The 25055-nt window shown below is 39.1% G+C and overlaps 1 protein-coding gene across 12 annotated transcripts in view; it reads left to right on the top strand.

Moving 5' to 3' along the window:
* Positions 1-25055, top strand: part of RAPGEF6 (Rap guanine nucleotide exchange factor 6) — a 226793-nt gene that overhangs the window by 142542 nt on the left and 59196 nt on the right. For all 12 annotated transcript variants that reach the window (XR_004646762.1, XR_004646763.1, XM_034778388.1 and 9 more), the window contains 9 exons: positions 2676-2807; positions 16263-16443; positions 17295-17431; positions 18139-18297; positions 19375-19527; positions 20095-20259; positions 23219-23326; positions 23701-23904; positions 24869-24977. Coding sequence is in view for 10 of the 12 variants with exons in the window: in XM_034778388.1 (XP_034634279.1) it covers positions 2676-2807; positions 16263-16443; positions 17295-17431; positions 18139-18297; positions 19375-19527; positions 20095-20259; positions 23219-23326; positions 23701-23904; positions 24869-24977 (1348 nt within the window). In the remaining 2 variants the exon portion in view is untranslated. The remainder of the gene's footprint in view (positions 1-2675; positions 2808-16262; positions 16444-17294; positions 17432-18138; positions 18298-19374; positions 19528-20094; positions 20260-23218; positions 23327-23700; positions 23905-24868; positions 24978-25055) is intronic.

Below are 25055 nucleotides of genomic sequence, written 5' to 3'. Positions count from 1 at the left end.
GCAAACTGTTGGATATTGATCCCTTTAGAGGGGCAGTGGGCCTGAAATATTTGAACTGCCCAAGAAAGGACTGGACAGTACAGAGCACAGGTTTTGGGGGGAAATTCAGGACTGGGAGTGTAGTGGGATCACCCTGCAAGTTGTAACCAAGGCTTGGGGGGAACCAGAGTGTGATTGGAGCCTGCTGGCAGGGTGCAGCTATACAGAAGAGACACTCAGGGTGGGACCTGCATGCTGTGAGGGGCCCAGGTTGGGATACAGCAGCAAAGCATTGTGAGGCACCCCATGTTGCAGAGCAAGGGTGACACAGCCCCTCAATGGTATGGATCACACCCTGGAATATCATAATTGGATTCTTTGAAAATATTTTTTCAGTTTTTCTGAAACTGAGAAAAATGTTCCTGGTTTCCAGTTGTATGTGAAAAGAAAGGTATAGATTTACAGAAGCAAGTACCATATATACTCCATTCATTAGCCCATTCATTTATAAGCTGACCCTTCAAAATGGATAGGTAAAAATAGCAAAAACTGTATGACCCTTTCATAAGCCGACCCTATATTTCAGGGGTTGGAAAACTTTGGCTCCCGGCCCATCAGGGTAAACCGCTGGCGGGTCAGGACATTTTGTTTACTTGGAGCGTCTGCAGGCATGGAGCCCCTCAGCTCCCTATGGCCATGTTCACCCTTCCCAGCCAAAACGACAATGTTTTAGATATTCAATTCAATGATTCCATAGAGTTTAAAATCATCAAATTTTGGTGTAGACCTGCTCTTTGTTGCGTCACATTTTTACCAAAAATATTCGGCTTATGAACGTGTATATATGGTAAGTTATTTTATTCCAATATCTCTTTTTCAATGATAATGTGATGAAACCAGAGCAATGCAGATATTTTGAAATAAAAAGGTAGTATTATGGCACTGCAGGTTTTGGCTGTTTCAGAACCTACAAGCTGAATCCAGTTAACTAAAAGCAAGTGGTATTAAAGACAGACAGGTGGAAATACAGGTTTCACAAATCCTGCAGCTTCCCGTAGCAATTTGGAAAACTGAAAAATATGCTGACTTGCATGAGTGTTCTCCCAATCTCATTTGAATCATAGACTATCAGGGTTGGAAGGGACCTCAGGAGGTCAGCTAGTCCAACCCCCTGCTCAAAGCAGGGCCAATCCCCAGACAGATTTTTGCCCCAGATCTCTGACTGGCCCCCTCAAGGATTGAACTCACAACCCTGGGTTTAGCAGGCCAATGCTCAAATCACTGAGCTATCCACCCCCTCCCCCCTTTGTAGGATAACTTGCTAGCACTACTTTATCATAATTCTGATTTCAAAAAGTAAATGACAGACACATTGTAAATATATTACATGATCTTTTTAAATCAAATTATTTTAAATCCATCCAACAGCTGAAGATCCAGTTTCTCTTTATGCTACAAATTTTTTATCAATATTTATAAATATAACTCTGAATCAGTAACATTTGTATCGTACCACCCTTTAATTAATTAGATGTATAAAATATTTTATCCTATGTAAATAAATGTGTTGCTCATTCTTACTTAGACTGTAATCTCTTTGTGTCAGGGATTGTTTTTCATCATATGTGCCTACAGTCCCCAACAGAATGGGGCCCTGATCCTAGGAGGAGTTCTGTACAGACTGCTTCAGTCCAAATTATAATGCACTTCTTTACTCAATAGGTTTTTTTTTTTTTTAAATTGGAACCACAGAACCAATATGGGGGACATATCTGAGGACTCCCGTTACATTGGGAAAATTCTTATGAATTAACAAAGAATATAGAAAGTGTGTGTGTGTGTGTGTGTGTGTGTGTGTATATATATATATATATATATATATATAATGTGTCTAGACTTGGAATCTTGGATTTTAAAAAACCCAATCCTGTCACAAGTTTCATAGTGGCCCTCTAATGAGCTGAGAAATAATTACATGAGTTTTTAAAACAAATCTGATATCCGTGGCTATTACAGTGGCATAGATTACAGTAGTTATTTCAGTGGCATAGATTACAGTGGCATAGATTACAGAGTTATTATTGAACTCAAGGAGGGCCAGATCCTGCAAATGCTTACTGCTGAGCGTAATTTCACTGATTTCAGTCGGAGGTGTTTGCAAGATTGAACCCTACATTAAAAAACAGTTACATTTGAAGAGCTTCTTCTGTTTTAATGATCAGGACTGTGTATGGCACTCCTTGTATATTTAGTTCAATTAAAAATAGTAAAAAAAAATATTTAACAGCCAAAAACTTAGCAAAGATGTTTTGTATAAAATTATTCTTTATTAAAATGGATGTATTTGTAAACCGGAGTTCTTAAGTCCTCACTTTGCAACTTGGAAAGTAATAGTTTTTCTCTGCATTTACTGGTTAGCCGGGTAGAATAACCCCTTTGTCATTTTATGCCTCTTCTGTGGTGGTGGGGTGTACATCTTGTGTTTGTTTTTGACCTTGTGATTGACCTTGAGTTTATAGGATCCTTCCTATTCTGTCATTTCAAATCTTAAATCTGTTAGGGTTTGGGTGAGCTTGATCCAAATCTGCCTTACAAAATGAAGGCTGAATCAAATGTTTAGCAAAAGCTTTATTCAGTAACTTGTGTTCAAATCAGATTTTTATACATGTTAGATTATTTTTTCCTTCTGTTCACAGCTTCCAGCAGACCTTACCAAGATGCATCTTACAGACAATCCACATCCACAGGTGACTCATGTCCCTTCCAGCCAGTCTGGATGTAGCATTGCCAGTGACTCTGGAAGCAGCAGCTTATCAGATATCTACCAGGTAAAATTGCAGAAGTTTCTTGTTTTTTGCAGGGAGGGAACATTTGTATTGTAACATTCTGCATTTTGCCTTTTTAATATTTAAAAGGGTAAAATAGTACTTTATTAGTGCCACTTTCACTTCCATGTAATAAATTTAAGCAAGTACTGTAAGTTTGGTGTTGGGTGCATGTCTGATTTTTCAGGTCAGTGCAGAATTTTATCTAAAGCTATTACATTTTGGCAGTTTTGTTTAAAAAAAAATCTTTACTAATAGGCATACACTGGCATTTTTTTCTTTATTTTACACTCCTATTCTTTGTGCATCTCACCTGCTTTTCTTCCCTCACTGCCACCTCCTTTGGCAATGAGCTAGGTGAAACTGATCATTGGAAGTGGTATGCAGTGTAGTTGTAGCTGTGTCAGTCCCAGGATATTAGAGAGACTAATTAGGGGAAGGAATATCTATTATTGGACCAACTTCTGATGGTGAAAGAGACCAGCTTTTGAGCCACCCAGAGCTCTTCTTCGGGTCTGGGAAAGGTACTCCCACGTCACAGCAAAATACTACTTATGCTAAACAATCTGTTCTACCTTGCATTTGCTGTGACACTAGGAGTACCTTTCCTAGACCAGAAGAAGAGCCCTGTGTGACTTGAAAGCTTGCCTCTTTCACCATCAGAAGTTGATCCAATAAAAGATACTACTTCCCCCACCTTGTCTCCATAAGAAGTGGTGACAGAGAGAGAGCAGCATAAGATTAGCAATCGTGTTTTCACTTATTTTTATAGGACTAAAATAAAGTCCAGGTTTGTATTCGTTAAAAAATGTGGTGTTGTGAAAAACAAGAGTGGAATTACGATGCAGGGTGAAATATAGTTAGGAGTCGATGCACAGCCCTGAACACCACTTAACACGTGATTTGTATGTGACCTGCAAAAAAAAAAGAATTGTATGTATGCATTTTTTCCATCTTTATTATCCATAAAAAGCTTGATGTTTTTTTTTTTCTGCTGCTAGGTTTTTTTTCTAACCTTAGAAATATTAGAAATGTCAAATCTTGTCTTTCCTGTTTTTTCCTTGAATTCTTTTTGGAGAACCAGAGGAAGTGCATCGGGAACTTTGTTGGCACTTGATTAAAGAGGCAGGAGTTTTTAATCTTTAGAGAAGTGATATTTTCTGCTAACTGCCTTTTTTTTTTAACTTTTGGATTAATTCACATTAACAAAATCAAGCAAGAAAAGCATGTTTAAACAGTATGAATAAAAATAACTTTTACTTTAATTTAATCAGGGTTCATTTGCTTGGTACTTGTGATATCAATTTACTTGTTCTTCAGAGATCAATAGTCTTCAGGGAGAAAATAAGTGAACTTATGGTTTAAAAAACAAATAAACAGGAAAAAGTTTTTTGCATTTTGTGTATTTGTGTCCGGGGAGATGTTCACGTTTTCTTTCAACATCAGGAGGATGGTGCAGCAGGGGTACTCCCTCTCCATTCTTCCTCATTTTCAGGTCACTTTTATGTGACCTTTAGAGTCTTGTCATTTCCTTCAGTGGGCCTGAACTTCATCAGGTGCATGGTCTTACGTAAATTAAACACATTCCTCAAGAGTGAATCTTAATATTTATTCTATGTGAATGACATATTCTATTCTCAAAATATATTCAGACTAAATTACCAGCTCCATGCTAGATAAAATGAAGTCATTTTCAGTAGTAGAATATAAGGGTTCCAGTATTGCTTGGCATGAATGGAAGGCGAATAAGCTCCAAGCAGTACATTATGGATTAATCTATATACTCGTACGTGTTTTGACCACTAATCATGTGTTGTCAATTTGTGTAGTGTCTCAGTTATGGGGCTAACTGCACTTCTGTCCCCGAGGTCTTGAGCTTTTTGAAATCAATATATTTGAAAATGTGGAAAACATCCACAAATATTTACATAAATGGTATTCTATTATTGTTTAACAGTGCGACTAATTGCGATTAATTTTTTTAATCGCTTGAGAGCCGTAGTTTGTAGATTAACATGCATCATCTAAGTTATTAAAATTTGCTAAAATAATCTGATGAATAAAAAGTTATGTTAGAATAACACAGGAATTAATAATTGAGTAGCACACTCAACTAATGCATTAGTATGGAAACTATTTTTGTATAATCACTTATTACTTTAATTAATCAATCCAGATTACCTGGAGCAGAGTGGGGGCTCTCTATGTAGAGATCACCCTTCCTGAATGGAAGTGACCCTCTGTGACACTCCAGACCCTAGAGAGGGCATCTGAATCCAGGAATCTTGCAGGCTGGAATAGGCAGGCCAGAGTAGTGTCACATTTTCTGTCCCTACACAAAGCAACAGAAGGTCCTGTGGCACCTTTAAGACTAACAGAAGTATTGGGAGCATAAGCTTTCGTGGGTAAGAACCTCACTTCTTCAGATTCTCCCAATACTTCTGTTAGTCTTCAAGGTGCCACAGGACCCTCTGTTGCTTTTTACAGATTCAGACTAACACGGCTACTCCTCTGATACTTGTCCCTACAGAGATACTTCAGACAAGATAACATATTCTCAGTCTGTATTGTCCTATCCTCAGAACCCATGCTGCTGGAGGGCATGGTGGTTTGGAGGCCTAGGCCTCTCGTAATTCCCTTAAAATTCTACTGATGTATGAATATAACATTACATAATATTTTCATGGTGTAGCATTTCGTTGTATTGTGTAATGCATCAGTCAGTGCACAATGCTCATACAGTATGGGATAGTGTGTTGAAATTACAAAGAATCTGTTGCTTTCATTATTTAAAATGTTGGCAGAACATAAGAATGGCCATACTGGGTCATACCAAAGATCCATTCAGCCCAGTATCCTGTCTACTGACAGTGACCAATGCTAGGTGCCCCAGAGGGAATGAACCTAAGAGGTAATGATCAAGTGACCTCTCACCTGCCATCCATCTCCACCCTCTGACAAACAGAGGCTAGGCACACCATTCCTTACCTGTCCTGGCTAATAGCCATTAATGGACTTAACCTCCATGAATTTATCTAGTTCTCTTTTAAACCCTGTTATAGTCCTAGCCTTCACAGCCTCCTCAGGCAAGGAGTTCCACAGGTTGACTGTGCGCTGTGTGAAGAACTTCCTTTTATTTGTTTTAAATCTGCTGCCCATTAATTTCATTTGGTAGCCCCTAGTTCTTATATTATGGGATCAAGTAAATAACTTTTCCTTATTCACTTTCTCCACACCACTCATGATTTTGTATACCTCTATCATATCCCTCCTTAGTCTCCTCTTTTCCAAGCTGAAAAGTCCTAGCCTCTTTAATTTCTCCTCATATGGGACCCTGAGGAGAACCTTTTCTAATACCAGTATATCTATTTTGAGATGCAGAGACCACATCTGTATGCAGTGTTCTGTCTTATTCGGGGGGAGGGATAGCTCAGTGGTTTGAGCATTGGCCTGCTAAACCCATTGTGAGTTCAATCCTTGATGGGCCACTTAGGGGTCTGGGGCAAAATCCTAGTGAAGGCAGGGGACTGGACTCAGTGACCTTTCGGGGTCCCTTCCAGTTCTTGAGATAGGAATATCTCCATTTATTTATTTATATTTATTCTCTATCCCTTTTTTGAATGATTCCTAACATCCTGTTTGCTTTTTTCACTGCCGCTGCACACTGTGTGGACGTCTTTAGAGAACTATCCACGATGACTCCAAGATCTCTTTCCTGATTAGTTGTAGATAAATTAGCCCCCATCATATTGTATGCATAGTTGGGGTTATGTTTTCTAATGTGCATTATTTTACTTTTATTAAATTTCACATTAAATTTCATTTGCCATTTTGTTGCCCAATCACTTAGTTTTGTGAGATCTTTTTGAAGTTCTTCTCAGTCTGCTTTGGTCTTAATGATCTTGAGCAGTTTAGTATCATCTGCAAACTTTGCCACCTCACTGTTTACCCCTTTCTCCAGATCATTTATTTATAAGTTTTTAATAGGATTGGTCCTAGGACTGACCCTTGGGAAACACCATTAGTTACCCCTCTCCATCCTGAAAATTTACCATTTATTCCTACCCTTTGTTTACCTGTCTTTTAACCAGTTCTCAACCCATGGAAGGATCTTCCTTCTTATCCCATGACAACTTAATTTACGTAAGAGCCTTTGGTGAGGGACCTTGTCAAAGGGTTTCTGAAAATCTAAGTACACTATGTCCACTGGATCCCCCTTGTCCACGTTTGTTGACCCCTTCAGAGAACTCTAATAGATTAGTAAGACATGATTTCCCTTTACAGAAACCGTGTTGACTTTTTTGCCCAACAACTTATGTTCTTCTATGTGTCTGACAATTTTATTCTTTGCTATTGTTTCAATTAATTTGCCCGGTACCAATGTTAGACTTACTGGTCTGTAATTGCCGGGATCACCTCTAGAGCCCTTTTTAAATATTGGCGTTACGTTAGCTATCTTCCAGAAAATATTAGGTAAAATAATATTGGGCTTTGGCAGTCAGTTTAGTTTCTTGTGAATACTAAATTTTTTCCATGTGTAGTAGAGGTAACATTTTAAGTTCAGCAACAAAACTAACATCAGCGAAAGAAGAGTTGTGTTTTGAACACACAAAATTTGATTAAGGTGAACTAAGCTTGAAATGAAACATTTGAATTTATGGCACCTTAAACTTGTTTGTAGAATCTTTTTCATTTCTTTCTGATGCTTGGTGTGATGCTAATGACAGAAGTAGAGGTCAGGAGAGTATAGGAAGGGGAGATTGAGAACAGTGGAAAGTTTTGTTACCTCTTTTGCAAGTTTTGTTAACATGGTTTAGATTTCTCCATGCTATAGCGTTGAAAAGGAGTTTCGCTCATCCCGGCTATTTCTGTCTCCAGGATGTAAAACAGGAAAAGAACACTCCCCTGTTGAATTCTAGATGAGCAGAAAATTATTGCTGTCTATGAGAATTTCTCTGACTATATAGCATTAAACCCTTAATTGATTTCACAAACAATTGAAAATAAGTAATTTAAGACTTTTTTTCCCCATCATTGCTAGAACAACGGAGGTAGACAGAGCTTTCAAACTGATTGTCCATGGTGTTGTGCCTGTGTCTATAACATCAAATGAATGACCACAGCTGACTCTTCTCATTTTATATGTATACATTGTTTTATAGTAGCAATAAGACCCACCAGATGGTGAACTTCCAGCCAGATATTTTCTTTCTCTTGTGGATAAAACTCAGTGCTTCATTTCTTGTAATGCTTCCCTAGCAAAGAGATAAGCAGAGCTGTGTGAAATAATCACATTTAATCTAAACCCTAACCCCTTTTGATCCTCCAAGCGAACAGATATGGCTCAACTAATTTCCAATACCCGTGGAAAAAACTGCAGGGTACAGTTCACAAGCAGCTTTCCATTTGTGTGGGGAAGAGTTCACACAGCCACAGGGTAGTTCACTCAAACACCTTGACTTCATTTAAAAAGTTTGGGTTTATTAATTACTTTTGCTGTAATTTCAGACTTCACTATTGTAGTTTTGTTTAATCAGTGCAGTGAACATTTTATTCTAACAGAACATGAACAAAATCAGCGACCTTATATGAATGCCTCCTAGAGTATTAGAATCTCTCTCTCTCTCTAGATAAAGAGATAGGGTTAGATCTGGAGCAGAACTCTGCACTTGAAGAGGTGGGCATTGTTTATGGTACTACCCCCTTCCCCAATCTGCCCCAAATTCTGGGACCTGCTAGATGTTGAACTGGCCCAAGTTTCTGTCATCTCAGGGCTGCACTTGCACACACTGGCAGGTAATAGCCCTCAAGGAGCTGATCCGCCAACAAGGATTACTGGAGCACGCTGTGTTCCAACTCTGCCTGTTCCTATCCCTGACACACACCCTGCCTGTCCCCAGCCCACCCTGGAACAACCCCTACACTACAGGAGTCATCAGCTACCCTCTTTGGGTAACTTTAAGGGCTTGTCTTCACTACTGGGGAGATCGATGCTGCTGCAATCAATGCAGTGGGTGTCGATTTAGCGGATCTAGTGAAGAGACTCTAAAGCGACGGCAGAGCGCTCTCTCGTCAACTCGGTACTCCATCTCTCCAAGAAGAGTAATGTAAGTTGACGGGAGAATGTCTCCTGTGGACACAACACAGTGAAGACATCGTGGTAAATCGACCTAAGCTACATCGATTCCAGCTATGTTATTCACATAGCTGGAATAGAATAGCGTAACTTAGGTCAGCTTACCCTGGTAGTGAAGACAAGCCCTAAGTCTGTTTAGAGCTGCTGAAGAAGCACAGAGGGAGCTTAAGAAGAGTCAAGGAGCTGGCCCTTTGCATCTATAGCTATTCTTGAATCTATAATTTCTGACTTTCTTTGAGTGCTACAGAAACTGTGTTGGTCAACAGATTGCAGCATGCTGTTTTTAAGATCAAGAAAATACATAGATTAATTTAATTCAAAACTATTAATTGAAATGTATTTATTTTGCATGAAGTGGCAGTTTTTAAATTTTATCTTAAAACTTACCTTGCACCCTTGTGTAAGTGCACTGGAGTATCTAAACTGCAAAATTTTGCAGTTTAGATAGAAACGGGAAGTTAAATAGTCATGAATATAATGACTTCCTCAAGGACACCCAACTGATCCCTATCGCCTTGGAGGAAAAGGGTCTTGTTCCTAGTTTAATAAGAGTTTTATATATCAATTTTTAGATCTTGCAGTGCCTTTGTAGGCTGCAACACTATTATTGATTTGATTTACCTTCTTGCTATCCGTTTAGTTTTGCCATTCTCCTTCTTGTTTTTCTTTGCTTCTTCATCTCTTCCATTCAGCACTTTTGGTGCAGGCTGTCAGAGCTGTTGTGCAGCAGTGCTCCCAATCAGCATTGTGATTCTAACATTACAGTGAGTGGGACCATAAGAGCTTTGACCATACCTTGAAAGTTAATTCCTAAGAAAAGGACCCAGTCTACTCCTGAGGGAATTCTACACTACTGCACACATGCAGAACTCATGTTCCCCGCAGATTTCTTTGCTTCCCTGCAGAAAAATGACTGCTTCCCCATCAGAAAAGGGAAGCTGCAAGAGCTGTCATGCACCCGTCCCCAGCAGCCTGGTCCCATCGTTTCGGGCGCCCAGTGCAGCCGTCTAAGAGATAAATCACCATGGTGGGGCTGGGGATTGCCCGGCTGGTGGCTCGTACCCTGCACCAGACTCAGCTGATAGTCCCGGCTGGGCTGGGGGTAGGGGAGGACAGGACTACTTCTTCCCCTACAAGGAGCATCTGGGGTTGGGTCATATTGACCCCCAGAAACCTCCCCTGGCTTCAGAAAGCTCTGCACCACTTCCATTGCCCCCCACTTCCTGCCCCCGTCGCTCCTCAGCTGCAGAAGGAGAGGTCACTATACAGGAGTTGATCCCCTGTCCGCCCAACCCCTGTGCATCCAGAACCCTGCCGTGCCCAGAACCCCCACCCCACCGAGCTCTCCACACTTGAACCATCACCCCGCCGAACTTCACCCCTTTGCACCCAAACCTCGCTGCTGAACCCCACTCCCAGCACTTAGATCCCCCCCGCCAAGCCCCACCACTCCTGCATCTGGATCCCTACCTCTGCACCCAGATCATCCTCCACTGTGCCGCACACAGTCAAACCCCCACCCCAACGAGCCCTCCCTCCCCGCAGCTGGACCACCCCGAGAAGTCAACTGCACCTACCCCCTCACTCCACTGAGTCCCAACCAGCTGCACCCAGACCCCTGCCTCTCCAAGCCCCACTCCCCCCAATACCTGATCCCCGACCCCGGCTCCCCGGAGCTGCCCGCACTCAGAGTGCCCCACACAGAATCCTTGCACCCCACACCTGGATCCCCACACACGAAGCCACTCCACACTTGGATCCTGCTGGGCTGAGTCTGCCTGTCCCACACCTGGATTGGGGGCTAGTGCTGAGCATGTGTGTGAGAGACTGTCCCTCTCACTTGCTATGTTGGTGCACCTGACACGGAGGGACAGGGCCCTGGGGTGTTTCAGACTTAGTCCTGGCCCTTGCCCTGTGTCAGGGTTGGGTGCAGACTTGCTGCCAAGTTCATCCTGCAGCCCTCCCCCTGGACACGATCTCCCACCTCTGTGCAGCCAATGGCTTCTGCTCCTCACTGCCATGCTGGAGCCTCCACATTTATTTACTGACAAAATATGCAGAATTTTATAATATTGTACTCAGAATTTTAAAATTTTTGGCGCAGAATTCCTTCAGGAGTACCAGTCAGTGTGTGTGAAGTGCCTTTCACTGAGAACTTCTGTGTGGCATTCCAGTGTGAAAGAGAATGTGTAGTGTGAATTTCTTCCTATAGTGACACCACAAAATGGGAAAATATGAGAGAAAAACTGTTTTTTAGAAGTCCAGTTTAATCTACTCTGAAGCTACAAATGCTAAAATGCATTATTCATAATCAAATAGTTATTTCATAATGCTACTACAGAACAGAGTGAAGGTTGCTTAGGTGTCTCAGCTATACATTTCTATATCTTACGAGCCTTTTTCTGGATTTCAGTTATGTGTAACGTTACTCTGAATTTCTTGGATTTGTAAGGCTTGGTTCTAGAATAATTAAAACATTAATGTAATGTTTTTTACCCTTTAAGTTACTGATCTTAATTTAGCTTCCCTTTAAAAAGAAAATCAGGTACTTATAGTGTTACATTGCTGTGATTTTACTATCCATAGTTTATAATTTCTTAATAGTTAAAATATTATTGCGTTTTACCTTGGTTCTTGAGGACCACAAGATCACAGCTTTGGTGTAATACTTCCCTTCTTGCCATGAATACTGTCAGCATTTCAGAGAATATTGCTGGTTGTTAACTTGTTCTACCTATGTTGCTTTCTTATTGCCTGCTGAGTTGACATACCTCTTGTTTTCATTTAAACTTCAAATATCTCTGCTGTGTAATGATAGTGACTGAAGCTGTGTTCTTTCCCCTTTGGTGAATTGGGAGACTGAAATGCAGCAATCATGATGTGCTAACGATTTTCAGACAGGTGAAACTTTGGTCCTAAATAGCTCTACGTGCCTCTGAACTATATTTTGTTTTAATAATATTAGGTTTCCTTTGTAATATTAGGTTTCCTTCCTAGGTTTAAATGCTTTATAAGAGTTAAAAGTTTCAAAAGTTGATTGGAACGTACTGGTGTCTGTATGTTTTTAAGAAGGTTTGAGTCTGCATTTTTAAAAGAAGTCAGGCTAAAAGGAGGGCACGCTATTCTGTAGTACTATTGTGAATTAAGGAGATTGTCTGAAAGGTCATTTCTTCATTCCTCTTAGACTATTTCCCTGGAATAAGCTAGCTTCTGTAAAAAAACGAAAACAAAATAAATACATCTCCAACTAATTTATGTGCAGTTTGGACTTGGAGGCTGTTCTTATCATTGATCTAGTGTTGGTTAATAATTAATGTTCATCCACAATGGTAAACAAGGTGACAACTGCTGACCTTTTCATAATTGACATGTGCTTAGAATTGTTGCTCTTACAGTAGTTCTACTTAATATGAAATGAAATGTTAAATCATTAATAGAGTCGATTAAGTTGCTATTTTTATTTTGGTGCTGGTTTGTGAGACTGATGCATTTTATTCTCTTAAGGAGTAAATATTAGTCTGTTTAAAGTACTAAACAGTTTAGCTCTTAAGAGTCTCTCAGATCTACAACATAGGTCAATCTGAAGGGCATAGCTTTTTGAAAATACAGTTTTGTTACCTTGTTGTTTGTACATTGTGTAATTACAGGGTTGTGCTTGTATTATGTGAAATTGAAAACTGAAAATTAAAGTTTGACCTTCCAAACATGGTGTGTAATGCCCATTGTTTTACTTGGGCTTTTTTTTTTTTTTTTTTTTTTGCCTTAGGTAAACACTAGTTTGTTAATAGGGTTCCCTGCACCTCCTCATCCTGCAAGTCCTTATTTGTGTAATGGTTTTGTGGAGATGAGTCAGTGATTGCATTCTGCTGGTTATTAAGGGATGGTGGCATTTTGACTGGTTATTATTGCCACTCCATGTATCAGAAATTAAATAATTGCATATTTATCATGTAAATGTGCTCACAGGCTATGCGACCGGCACACGTTCTGTTCATTGAAAAATAAATAAATTAGTGGATTTAACAGTTCATCAAGGAATTTTGAAGTTGACAGTGTTTGTAATAATGGATAGTAGAAGCAGCTGTGGTATCATTCTTGGCAGCAGGAACAGCTGTTTCTACAGATAGCTCAATGTGTGCTGTCCAAAGCCCCCAGGTTTTCTCCCATCACAATGTAACCTATGAACACTTTGTGGGCCATCTGCAAGTGGTCCTTGGGACACAGTTTAAGAACCATCTATTATTTCATAGGTAATTATTTGTTCACGGGCATAGTAGGCTAGGGCATAATAAAAGAAAGTTCACTTTTACCCTTGGGGAATGACCTCACCGCACATTAAGTGGTGGGGGCCGTTGTCTGGCTTGTAGGAAAACATATCACCCTAGAGAGCCAGAGTGACTTGCTGTGGCAGTTTCAGACTGGGTCTGCATGGATTGTCATTATAGCTGGATTGCTTAGAGGTCTGGGAGGTGGTGATTGCTTCTTGTCCCTTCCCCTTATGCATTCCTGAAGCGGCTGGATGCAATCTAGCACTTCTTTCTTTTGCCTGTAGAAAGAAGGGTTGCATGTCTTTTATTGGCTGATTGTCACCTAAATCAGAAAAAAACAGAACCAAACAAACAACCCTCCTCCCCTTATTCTGCATATATAAGCTTTAGTATTTTAGCTTGAGCTTGTCAAACTGGGAAGTGAGGTCCACAATCTGTGTTGCTCTGATTGAAAAACACAATAAAAATTCAGGCTAATTAGCTGTAGAAAGGCTAGAAATTATTGAATAAAGATACTGTGCTGCTGAGAGACTCTCCAAACACAGTTTGCACTTGGGCTTAATTCCAAAGCAGTTAATGCAGGGGTGGGAAAACTATGACCTGGGGGCCACATCCAGCCCTTCAAGCGTTTTAATCTGGCCCTTGAGCTCCCACCAGGGAGCAGGGTCCTGGACTTGCCGTGCTCCGGCACTCCAGCCAGGGAGCGGGGTTGGGGGCTTGCCCCGCTCTGCACATGCTGTGGTGCCGCGCGGCTCTGGGAAGCAGCGGCATCTCCCCCCTTTTACTCCTATGTGTTGGGGCAGTGAGGGGGCTCTGCACACTGCCTCTGCCCCAAGCGCCGCCCCCGCAGCTCCCATTGGCCTGGAATCACGGCCAGTGGGAGCTGCAGGGACGGAGCCTGTGAGCGGGGCGGTGTTTAGAGCCTCCTGGCTGCCCCTCTGTGTATAGGAGCTGGAGGGGGGGCATGCCGCGGTTTCTGGGAGCTGCTTGAGTTAAGCGCTGCCCAGAGCCTGCACTCCTGAACCCCTCCTGCCCTCCGAACCCCTCGGTCCCAGCCCGGAGCATCCTTCTGCACCTCCAGCCCCTCATCTCGAGCCCCACACCAGAGCCCGCACCCCCAGCCAGAGCCCTCACCCTTCCCCCCTGCACCCTAACCCCCTGCCCCAGCCCGAGCCCCCTCTCACAACGTAAACTCCTTATTTTTGGCCCTACCCCAGAGACTACACCCCCATCTGGAGCCCTCACCCCCTTCTGCACCCCAACCCCCAATTTTTGAGCATTTATGGTCCGCCATACAATTTTCCTATCCAGATGTGGCCCTCAGGCCAAAAAGTTTGCCCACCTCTGAGTTAATGTGAGCAACATAAGCCAGTAAAGTAATGTAATATGAAGTGGATTTAACCCTTTATGATTGCCTGGCCCAGACAGGATTAAGTGGATGATTCGAGCATTATTTCTTAGTTTTGATAGATAAATACTTGAACAATTTAATTTTCTTTTAAAATGACATATGAAAGTCTTAATATTTATTAGGGCTGTCAGTTAATCGCAGTTAACTCACATAATTAACTAAAAAAAGTAATTGTGATTTTAAAAATTAATTTTGATTAATCGCACTGTTAAACAACAGAATACCGATTGAAATTTATTAAATATTTTGTATGTTTTTCTACATTTTCATATATATTGTATTCTGTGTTGTAATTGAAATCATAGTGTATATTATTTTTGGTTACAAATATTTGCACTGTAAAAATGATAAACAAAAGAAATAGTATTTTTCAGTTCACCTCATACAAGTACTGTAGTGCAATCTGTTTGTTGTGAAAGTACAACTTACGAATGTAGATTTTTTTTGTTTGTTTGTTACCTAACTGCACTCAAAAACAAAACAATGTAAAACTTCAGAGCCTACACTCAGTCCTACTTCTTGCTCAGCCAATTGCTAAGACAAACAAGTTTATTTACATTTACAGATAAGGCTGCCCGCTTCTTGTCACCAGAAAATGAGAACAGGCATTTGCATGGCACTTTTGTAGCCTGCATTGCAAGGTATTTACATGTCAGATATGCTAAACATTCGTATGCCGCCTCATGCGTTGGCCACCATTCCAAAGGACATGCTTCCATGCTGATGACGCTCGTTAAAAGAATAATCCATTACTTAAATTTGTGACCGAACTCCTTGAGGGAGAATTGTATGTCTCCTGCTCTGTTTTACTCGCATTCTGCCATATATTTCATATTATAGCACTCTCGGATGATGCCCCAGCATATGTTCATTTTAAGAACACTTTTACTGCAGATTTGACAAAACACAAAGAAGGTACCAATGTGAGATTTCTAAAGATAGCTACAGCACTCAACCCAAGGTTTAAGAATCTGAAGTGCCTTCCAAAATCTGAGAGGTTCAAGTGTGGAGCATGCTGTGCCCCATTGAAAGACTTGCCAGAAACAGACAGCAGTGGAGGAGCTTCGTCACTGCCCTAAACGCCAGAGGCGTAATGTGTACATACTAACTAACTAACTAAACTGTATGAATTGTGGTATAGATCATTTAGATAATTTGAGTTCAACCAGCAACATATAAAATTGCAATGGTTGTTTATTCCACTTTAACCGTTTTCTCTCATTTATAAGTATATGTACAAAGATAGAGTATGGTGCAACATACTATTTTTGTTTTCATAAGTCAGGGATGACTACAATTCATGAGTGACAACACATATAGTGATCCCCGAATTGTGAAAATAATACGTCTCTGTCCTCTTATGTATGCTTTTTATGTAAAATATAAAAACAGATGCATGTACATGCACGAGATAGATATTTATACCAGTCTTTCTGTAATAGTAAATTGCATTGTAATATCTTTCCTTAAGTATTCAAGTGGTAAAACATGTTGAGTTATCATAACTTGTAGCTCATAATTATTAGTCAAAGGAGACTTTTTCATTTTTGTGGTATAAACTAACTGGAACTATAAGCTTAGGCCATAAACTGTTAAACCTGTGTAGAAATTGAATTTACTGCCTGATCATTTCTTTTCTACAGGCTACAGAAAGTGATATGGGAGATGTAGATTTAACAGGTCTCCCAGAAGCACCTGTGGACTCTGAAGATGAAGAAGAAGAAGATGAAGATATTGACAGAACTTCAGATCCATTACTGGGGCGAGATGTTGTACGAGAGTGCCTTGAAAAAGAACCTGCAGACAAAACGGATGATGACATTGGTGAGAAAGATCTTAATATGATCTATTATATAACTCAAATAATAAAGACTTCTTTGAAATTTGTGTAAGTGCATAATTATTACTAAATATATAGCCTCATAACTATGGATGATGCTTTTCTGAGATTTTTTCCAACTCTTGTTATTCCCAAAGAATTTATAAACAAACTAGACTATTATTCTCTTATATATATTATGAGAAACTAGGTGTTTGAAAATATTAGCACTGAGTTGCTAAATACGTTGGTGATTACAGTTTGCTAATGCGGGGTATGGGGCGGGGGGGATAAATTTAACTACCTGAAGCTGGCAAATTTGTTTTGGAATTTTAGGCAGGGTTGGTATTATTATCACAGTATAAAGAGGCTGAATTGAAGTTCCAAGGAATCTGAGTCAAAAAGAGATTTCTGCAAGCACCAAGCTAAAGTTGGCATTAGTTTAACACTAAAATAAAAATTGAAATAGTTTTACTTTTCCTCTGATTATTTCTCTGAACACTGAAAAATGATTTCATGTTATTGATATTATCTAGCTTACAATCATCATTCAGCAAAAATACTTTATAACTTTTCTAAAGGCTTGAAGTTCAAGTGCTTTTACACTTAGCTAGATTGATGCCGTAATAGTCAATCAGAGCACAATCAAGATTGAAAAGCCAGGTTCTTTTTATTAATGTTGATTGTAAAATGCATGCGGTGCTCATTTAGCCACAGGCACTAATAGTGATAGAAATACCACTGAGTAATTCCTTCAGTACGTTTAACTCTGAGGTTTAATATACCTGCAGGGGGTATGGTACCTTAGAGGCACAGGCCTTGCAGTCTTCATATCAATGTTTCCTTTATCTAATAGAGCAATTACTGGAATTTATGCATCAACTCCCAGCCTTTGCAAACATGACCATGTCTGTAAGAAGAGAGCTTTGTTCAGTTATGATATTTGAAGTGGTAGAACAAGCAGGAGCCATCATACTTGAAGATGGACAAGAAGTAAGTTACAGCACATAACATAATTTAAGCACTGTATGATACTGAAACTCAGGATTTTAATACGTTCAAATCTAAACATACAATAGCATTAAACAATTTGTATGTATAGTACTTGAACAGTAATCTGATATATTGCAATTTATTTTTGTACTGCTACCTAGTAGTTAGGGGTTATTTTATAAAAATTGTATTTATAATGTCATAAAAGAATGGATCGTTTCTATCAGTAAAAAAATAAAATGTTCTGCCCAGGAAATAATATTCCTTTTCTGAAGTAATCTTTTAAAAAATGTGTTTGATCTTGTGCAATTGTTACCCACTGGCTTAACTCAAGTCTCCTCTTGTGCAAATTTGAGCGTCCAGTGGTCATGTTTTAATGCCTATGTAAAAAATATAGTATCACACCATAGGCTTCGTTGTCAAAAGGGCAGCAACAGGACATGCAAATATTTGGAAATTAATAGTACTTGGTAGATTGCGAAGCTAGAAATAAACTTTTTTATTTTGGCTCATCCTTCACCTACTGCTTACAAGTCAGTGGACAGTAAACAGCAGTTCTTGACATGTTGTATTGAATGAAATGTTACAAAATTGTAATGAAAGCATGTTTAGTATCACATGGGCAAATACTTCTGGAAGATAAGCAATTCATCTTACTTATTAGAACTTGCTGAGAGATCCACACTTTTTTTTTAAATTCATTCTAGCTTGATTCTTGGTATGTTATTTTAAATGGCACCGTGGAAATCAGCCATCCAGATGGGAAAACTGAAAGTCTCTGTATGGGAAATAGTTTTGGGATTACCCCTTCTTTGGATAAACAGTACATGAATGGAGTGGTTAGGACCAAAGTAGATGACTGTCAGGTAAGATTATACCTGTGTATAATTTTCTCGCATTTTTAAGTGGTTAATAAAAAAGATAATATGGTTTCATCTAACATAATGATATTTATTCTGGAAATAGAATAAAGGAAGTTGGCACTTGATGGTGGGGGTGAGACATTTGGAAGGGTGGGCACTCTGTTAAATTAGGGCTTGTTTACAGAATGCTTTAGTCTGCAATAGATGGGTGTAAATTCCAGTGCACGCTAGCATGTTGTGCACTAAATGGCCCATGTGGGCCCTGGTGGCATGCATTAAAAAGTAGGATTGCCAACAGTACCTTATTAGAAGGGGTGTTTTCCAAGATCAGGAGTTGCTGATTGCTGCAAAAAGCGACAAGAAATACCACTGGTGAATGTAGGTGAGTACTGATTATTATTATTATTATTGATGATGATGATATCAGGAGAAGGGGGAGGACGTGGATGCTAAAAAAAACAGTTCCTTAATTTTGAAATGCAATGTTGGCAACCCTAATTAAAAGTTCCCTAGTGCAAGTTACAGGGCTACATTAACACCCACTAGGGAACTTTTGGTGTGGGCCAGCAGGGTCCACACAGGCTAGTTAGTGCACAGCAAGCTAGTATGGACTAGAATTTACACCCTTCTAGTGCAAACTGAAACACCATATAGACAAGCCCTTAGTTGTCGGTTCTCCCTTCTTATTTTGTAACAATTTTCTTGTACATTGCTGTCATCTGCGAAACAGGAACTTTTGTGTTGTGCTGAAGTAGCTATTTACCACTTAAGGTCATGGTATTTGTGTGTGTTTGAAATGCTATAAGAACAGTTAAACAGAAAATATCCATTTCCACTTTTTACAGGCTAAGTTCTCTTTTAAGATTGGTCTTTGCACAGTAACATCGTAGTGCTGTATGAGGGATTATCAATTTAACTTGGACTCTGTTTACAATTTAATATCTAGTGGAACTGGACAGGACTGGACTGATGTCAAATGATATGCTATCACTATTGCATTACATTTGCCCAGGTTTAGTGTGTGGCGATGTGATTATGTACTACAGGTTTATTAATTGTCCCCATATTGTTCTGGATCAGTTTGTTTGTATAGCTCAGCAGGATTACTGGCGGATTCTGAACCATGTGGAAAAAAACACTCATAAAGTTGAGGAAGAAGGAGAAATTGTTATGGTAAAGGAGCACAGAGAGCTAGATCGCAGTGGAACCAGGAAAGGACATATAGTTATTAAGGTGATTTTCTTTATTTACTTAATATTCTATCTGTCAATCTCTAAAAATGTTAATTTGTCAGAAAATACAGTGGGAACTGGAACATATATTCACATTTGTCTCTCCTAATACAGCTCAATAGAGAGTTGATTAGAAAGGATTTATATTTTTATATAAATACAAAATCTGCTTCTTATTAATAAAATAGGATCTATTCAGTACAGATTTTCTGATTTTATGTTAGAAACCACCAGTTAGTGTCTTTACATTCGTTAATCTGTGTTGTGTTAGATTAGAAGAGGGATTTTAAAACAAACGAAAGAATCGATGGAATGTTATTGTGCAAACCAAATGCTATTATAAATGACAAGATCGTGCATAGTCCTACAAAATGTTTAGGAAGGTTGAAATATGTGAACTGAACTTAAACACACTGATACTTTTTCTTTCTAAGCGTTTATCAGTCACTTGGTATAATTTGAAGAAAAAAAAAAGTGTACTATGCGTGGTTCAAAGCCTGGATATCATCACTGGGGTGATGATACTGTGTGATATTTCCTGAAAGCCCTTTGAACTTCTATTTTTAAGGCAACACCTGAGCGACTCATCATGCATTTAATAGAAGAACATTCTATTGTGGACCCAACTTATATAGAAGATTTCCTTTTAACATACAGGACATTTCTATCAAGCCCATTGGAAGTTGGGGATAAACTCCTGGATTGGTTTAAAGTGGACAGCCTCCGGGATAAGGTTGGTGTCAAATGAACAGACCAGCTTTTGTGGTGAAAATATTATCAATCTTTAACCCTTTTTTATGGTGCTGATAAAGTCTAGCTGTTCCATGATAATCTAAAAATACATATTTTTATAGCAATATATTTCAGTAGCATAAACAGGTATTCTTCCACATAGTTGCACACATGTAAGTTTTGATTCTAAATTCAGATATGCCTGATCATAGCCTCTAAAATGTGTAATTGCTGATCTAAATATGTAAATGGCAATGTATCTGAAATCTAAGTCAAGACCTATTGTTGACAAATTTCACATAGAGCAGATATTTTCAACTGTACTCGCTCATATTCTGGGTACAATCGGCCCTCTCAGAAGACCCATTTTTGCCAGTAATTCAGGGCAATTAAGTGTCCATGATTTCCTGGGCATATCACTGTTGCTTTCATGACAGCATTGGACCTATCTTCCATTATTTTCAAGACAACAAGAGCATTTGATTTAAGCAGCTTTCTACAAACCGTGCACCTGAACTTTACTTCCACCACAGAAAAGGGTTGTAGATGGTGCAGTTGATGAAATTACAATACTTCTGTATATGGAAGTAAGTGAAGTTCTGTATGAATATTCACGTGTACACAAAATAAAACTTATATGGTCTGATGGTTTTTGTTCATAGCCTATTTGAAAAAGATGGTAATAATGTTCTTAGCTGACTTTTTTCATATATACGAGTTTACCTGCAACAAAACCTGTTGACCAGCAAAAGAGCTGGTATTTAAAATTAGAGTCTTTTCTGTGCTTTTCAACTGTTTCATGTTGTTGTTCTTTCTCCCTTTTTTGTGCCATGCATTTTGACAATTAATCTTACTTTTTTTTTTAATTAAAAATGTGAAAATTGTCCACAGAGAACATCTGAAATAACTGCCACATGATCTTAGTAGTCTGTCTGACAGGACTACTCCATATTGTGACAGAATATACTCCCGTGTCCACATCCTATACTCTATTGTAATAAACTTTGTATAAAGTATGGCTTGTGAGATACCATTTAAAAACTCAAAATTTGCTGATCAATAATGTCATGGCAAAATGCACATAGCAGTATTTTATTATATGTGAAGTTATAAACCCCTAAGCTGAGGTCATGACTAAAAGTATGTTTTCCAGGGAAGTCTGCGGAGTGGCCAAACCAGTCCCTCAAAGACAAAGGGCAAGCTGACACGTCAGCCAGGTGTAAACAAGGTTGATGGGCCATTACTTGATAAGTGGCCTTTTTTTTTTTTTTTTTTTTTTTTTTTTTTTTTTTTGGCAGGAAAAGGGATGGGGAAAAAAATATACATCTTAGCACAGAAACAGCATGAAGTTTCCTTCCATACAGAGTGCCTGTCATCCTGAATCTCATCTGGAAATGTTTTCCAAGTGGGAGGGGACTGACACTATAAAAGGGAGGACAGACACCCCAGGGCACCTCTCCTCTCTTGCTCTCGCTCTTTGTCGATTGATTCACTGCACTAGAAGGAACAAAGAAAGCAGCCATTAAACAGAAGAAGGGGTCCTGGCCTAAGAAGTTTGGCCACTAAGACTATTGAGTGCAGGTGCTGAGAAGAACTTCGCTTTCAATTTAAGATAGTTTGTTAAGTTAGGCATTAGTTGTCTGTATTCTTTATTTTTCTTGTAACCATTTCTGACTCTTATACCTTGTTACTTGTATTCATTTAAAATCTATCTCTTTGTAGTGAATAAATTTGTTTTATTGTTTTATTTAATCCAGTGTGTTTAAATTTAAGTGTTTGGGAAACTCCATTTGGGATGATAAAATATGTGCATAATATTCCCATTGATGAAATAACAGACCTATGTAAATTTGTATTGTCCAGGAGAGAGCTGGGCAGTACAGGGCAAACATTTCAGGGGAAAAATCTGGGACTCTGGGAGTGTGTTGGGGTCACCCTGTAGTATAATTCAAGCTTGTAAGAGCCTATGTACTGGCTGCAGTATACACACAGACATAACAGAAGGTGACTTCAATGCCGGAGGCTGTTTGTGAGCAATCCAGACTGGAAGCTACAGCAGCAAAGCATTGTAAAGGACACCCCAGGCTAGAAGGCAGGGGTGACACAGCTACTCATTAATCTGGATTGTGCCCTGGGTATGTCACACAAATGTCAAGCACTTTCAAGATTTGTCTTTTCTGTGCATAATGAAGAGTGACTTCAAAACGGGCTGTATATAGATATAGATACTAAAAATGACTTGGGCCGAAGGTCTGGGTTGGATAACATTTTTGCCAATGTGAAATTACAAGCACTTTTGCATACAGCAACTTTTTTGTGGACTTGCAAAGAAAGAAAACTGTCTCAGCAAATAAAATAGGAAGTAATTTATTTTTAGACAAAAGAAACTGCTGTAATTGTTGAGCACTTTTGTTTAATAGAGATTGAGTAATTGACAGGCTGACTATGAGAGTTGTATAGTAATTCTGTAGCACAGTCAACTGCATTGTCAAAAAATGGAGATGAAGGTTCTTGGGATGTAATGTTTTATCATTACTATACATTTCCTAGAAATTATGCTTAAAGAATGGACCATTCACAGTGGCAATTTGAAAAGTGGAAGGTTTCTGAATTAAGCAAAACTAAAAGTACTAGAAGGGAAATTAATTGGCGTTGACTTTGTGTGACTGTAGATAGTAGTCCAGACCCTCAGTTCCAATTTGATTTTTCCTTTTCTGATCAGTTTAATTGTGCAGTGGAGGAAAATGACTCCGGGATGGTATAAAAGCACTAAGAGTGACCTCTGCTTTTGGTTTACTTCTATGAAAAACCTGTGTAACATCAATGTAGAAAATAATGGCAATCAGATTAAATCCACATAAACAAATGTGTTTACATTGTACATCATCTCTTTTTCCTTACTATCAACTCCAAAACCAACCCATCCAAAATACACCCTCATGTTTATCTTGTTTCTGAAGGTCACCAGAGTGGTCTTATTGTGGGTGAACAATCATTTTAATGATTTTGAAGGAGATCCCGCTATGACACGGTTTCTAGAAGAATTTGAAAAAAAGTTGGAAGATACGGTAGGACTAAAAACTATCAGTGTCATGCTTTCCAATGAGGGTTTTTTTTTTTTTTTTTTCCATCTGTGATTTAAGAATCTTTTTAAAAGTCCTTGGGCTAGAAGAAGACCATCTATATTTAGCTTTTAACAGAGTCCTATTTGTCTAAATTTTACATATGGTTGTACAGAATCAAACAGTAAAATGGTATAGACTACTAATTTCTATCCCTTGATGGTATTTCAAGAAAGAACAGGGTTTGGGGTTTTTTTTTAAGTAAGAATTGGTTCCTTAAGTTCATAGATTCTTTTTTCTGTGGCATTGTTCTTTTCAGTCATTCTTCCAATTCGAGATGAAGAAACATTGCATTCCTTTGTGTGTCTTTTGATTTACAGAAAATGAAGGGTCACCTCAGATTGTTGAATATTGCCTGTGCCGCCAAAGCAAAGTGGAGGCAAATTACTTTGCAGAAACCTTCCAGAGACTCGCCACTCTTTTTCTGTCTAGTTGGAGGAAGCGACAAGGGTTTTGGCATTTTTGTAGAGACTGTAGAAACAGGCAGCAAAGCAGCAGAAGCTGGACTGAAGCGTGGTGATCAGGTAAGAAAGTGCATAAAATTATTGATGTTTCAGATGTAATTTTAATAAAAATCCCTCCTGGTTTAACCAAGTACAGTAAATGCCAGATAACATTTGTCTGAAATATAAGACTTAAAATATTACTAACTTGCTCACTGTGTTTACCAAACTATGTAGTATTTTAAGGATTTACGGTTTGCATCTGCAGTTCTCTTCTACAGTTAAAATATATATGAAAAAAACCCCAAAATATCCTAATCATGGTTTGTTTTAGGAAAATTGTTAAAAAGGGTTGTAATGGAGTACACTCACTCTCGCGAGTGCCCCCTGGCCAAGTGCGTGTGTCTGCACACACTCTGTTTGTGGTGGGTCTTTGCTGACTCAGTCCTACGACCAAGTCAGACACAGTCTGTTTGGGTGATAAAAGCAAAGCAAACTCCTTTCGGGACATAAGTCCAATAGGGGGCCTATTTCATTACCCTCTGTAAGGTCCTTCGATCTGTGGCCCCATCCTGGGGCTTACTCTTCAATCAGTCCAGCAGGGCTTATCACAGTACCCTGGCCAAACTGTCTCTCAGCCCCTTCTGGGCTCCCTCAAATTATTCCTGCTCTTTAAGCAGTCCTGGCCCTGGTGTGGGATCACATCCACCAGAGCTCCCTCCCTGAAGACTCTCTGCTTCTCTGGGCCTTTCTGGCCCTACCTCTTCAGCTGGGCCACTAAAAGACTTCAGTTCCCATTCTGGGTGCAACAAAGTCCGACATGTTTATAGGTCATACTTGTATTTAAATTGTAGCAGCTAATTTATTAGGATATTTAGTAATGCATGTTTTCATAATACCACTCTGATATGTAGCAGTATTGTAACTTCTGAAGCATTTATTGTATCTTTTTATAATATTAAATAGTTTAAATAAATTTAGAGAATGGAAAACGTTTTGTGACATTTAATCTAAAAATTCAGTTTTTTTCTCTTTCTCCTAAAAGATAATGGAAGTAAATGGACAGAACTTTGAGAACATTACATTTGTAAAAGCTGTTGAAATCTTGCGGAACAATACTCATCTTTCCATTACTGTAAAAACAAACATTTTTGGTGAGTAGACTTGCATAGCCAATATACCTTACATGTGAGAAAGAAGACAAAGTTCCCAATCCTGAAGGCCTCAGGGCT

The sequence above is a fragment of the Trachemys scripta genome, chromosome 8, assembly GCF_013100865.1.
Source record: "Trachemys scripta elegans isolate TJP31775 chromosome 8, CAS_Tse_1.0, whole genome shotgun sequence".
Classification (NCBI taxonomy): Eukaryota; Metazoa; Chordata; order Testudines; family Emydidae; genus Trachemys; species Trachemys scripta.
Note: the sequence above shows the minus strand (reverse complement) of the source record. Positions and strands in the feature narration are given on the sequence as shown.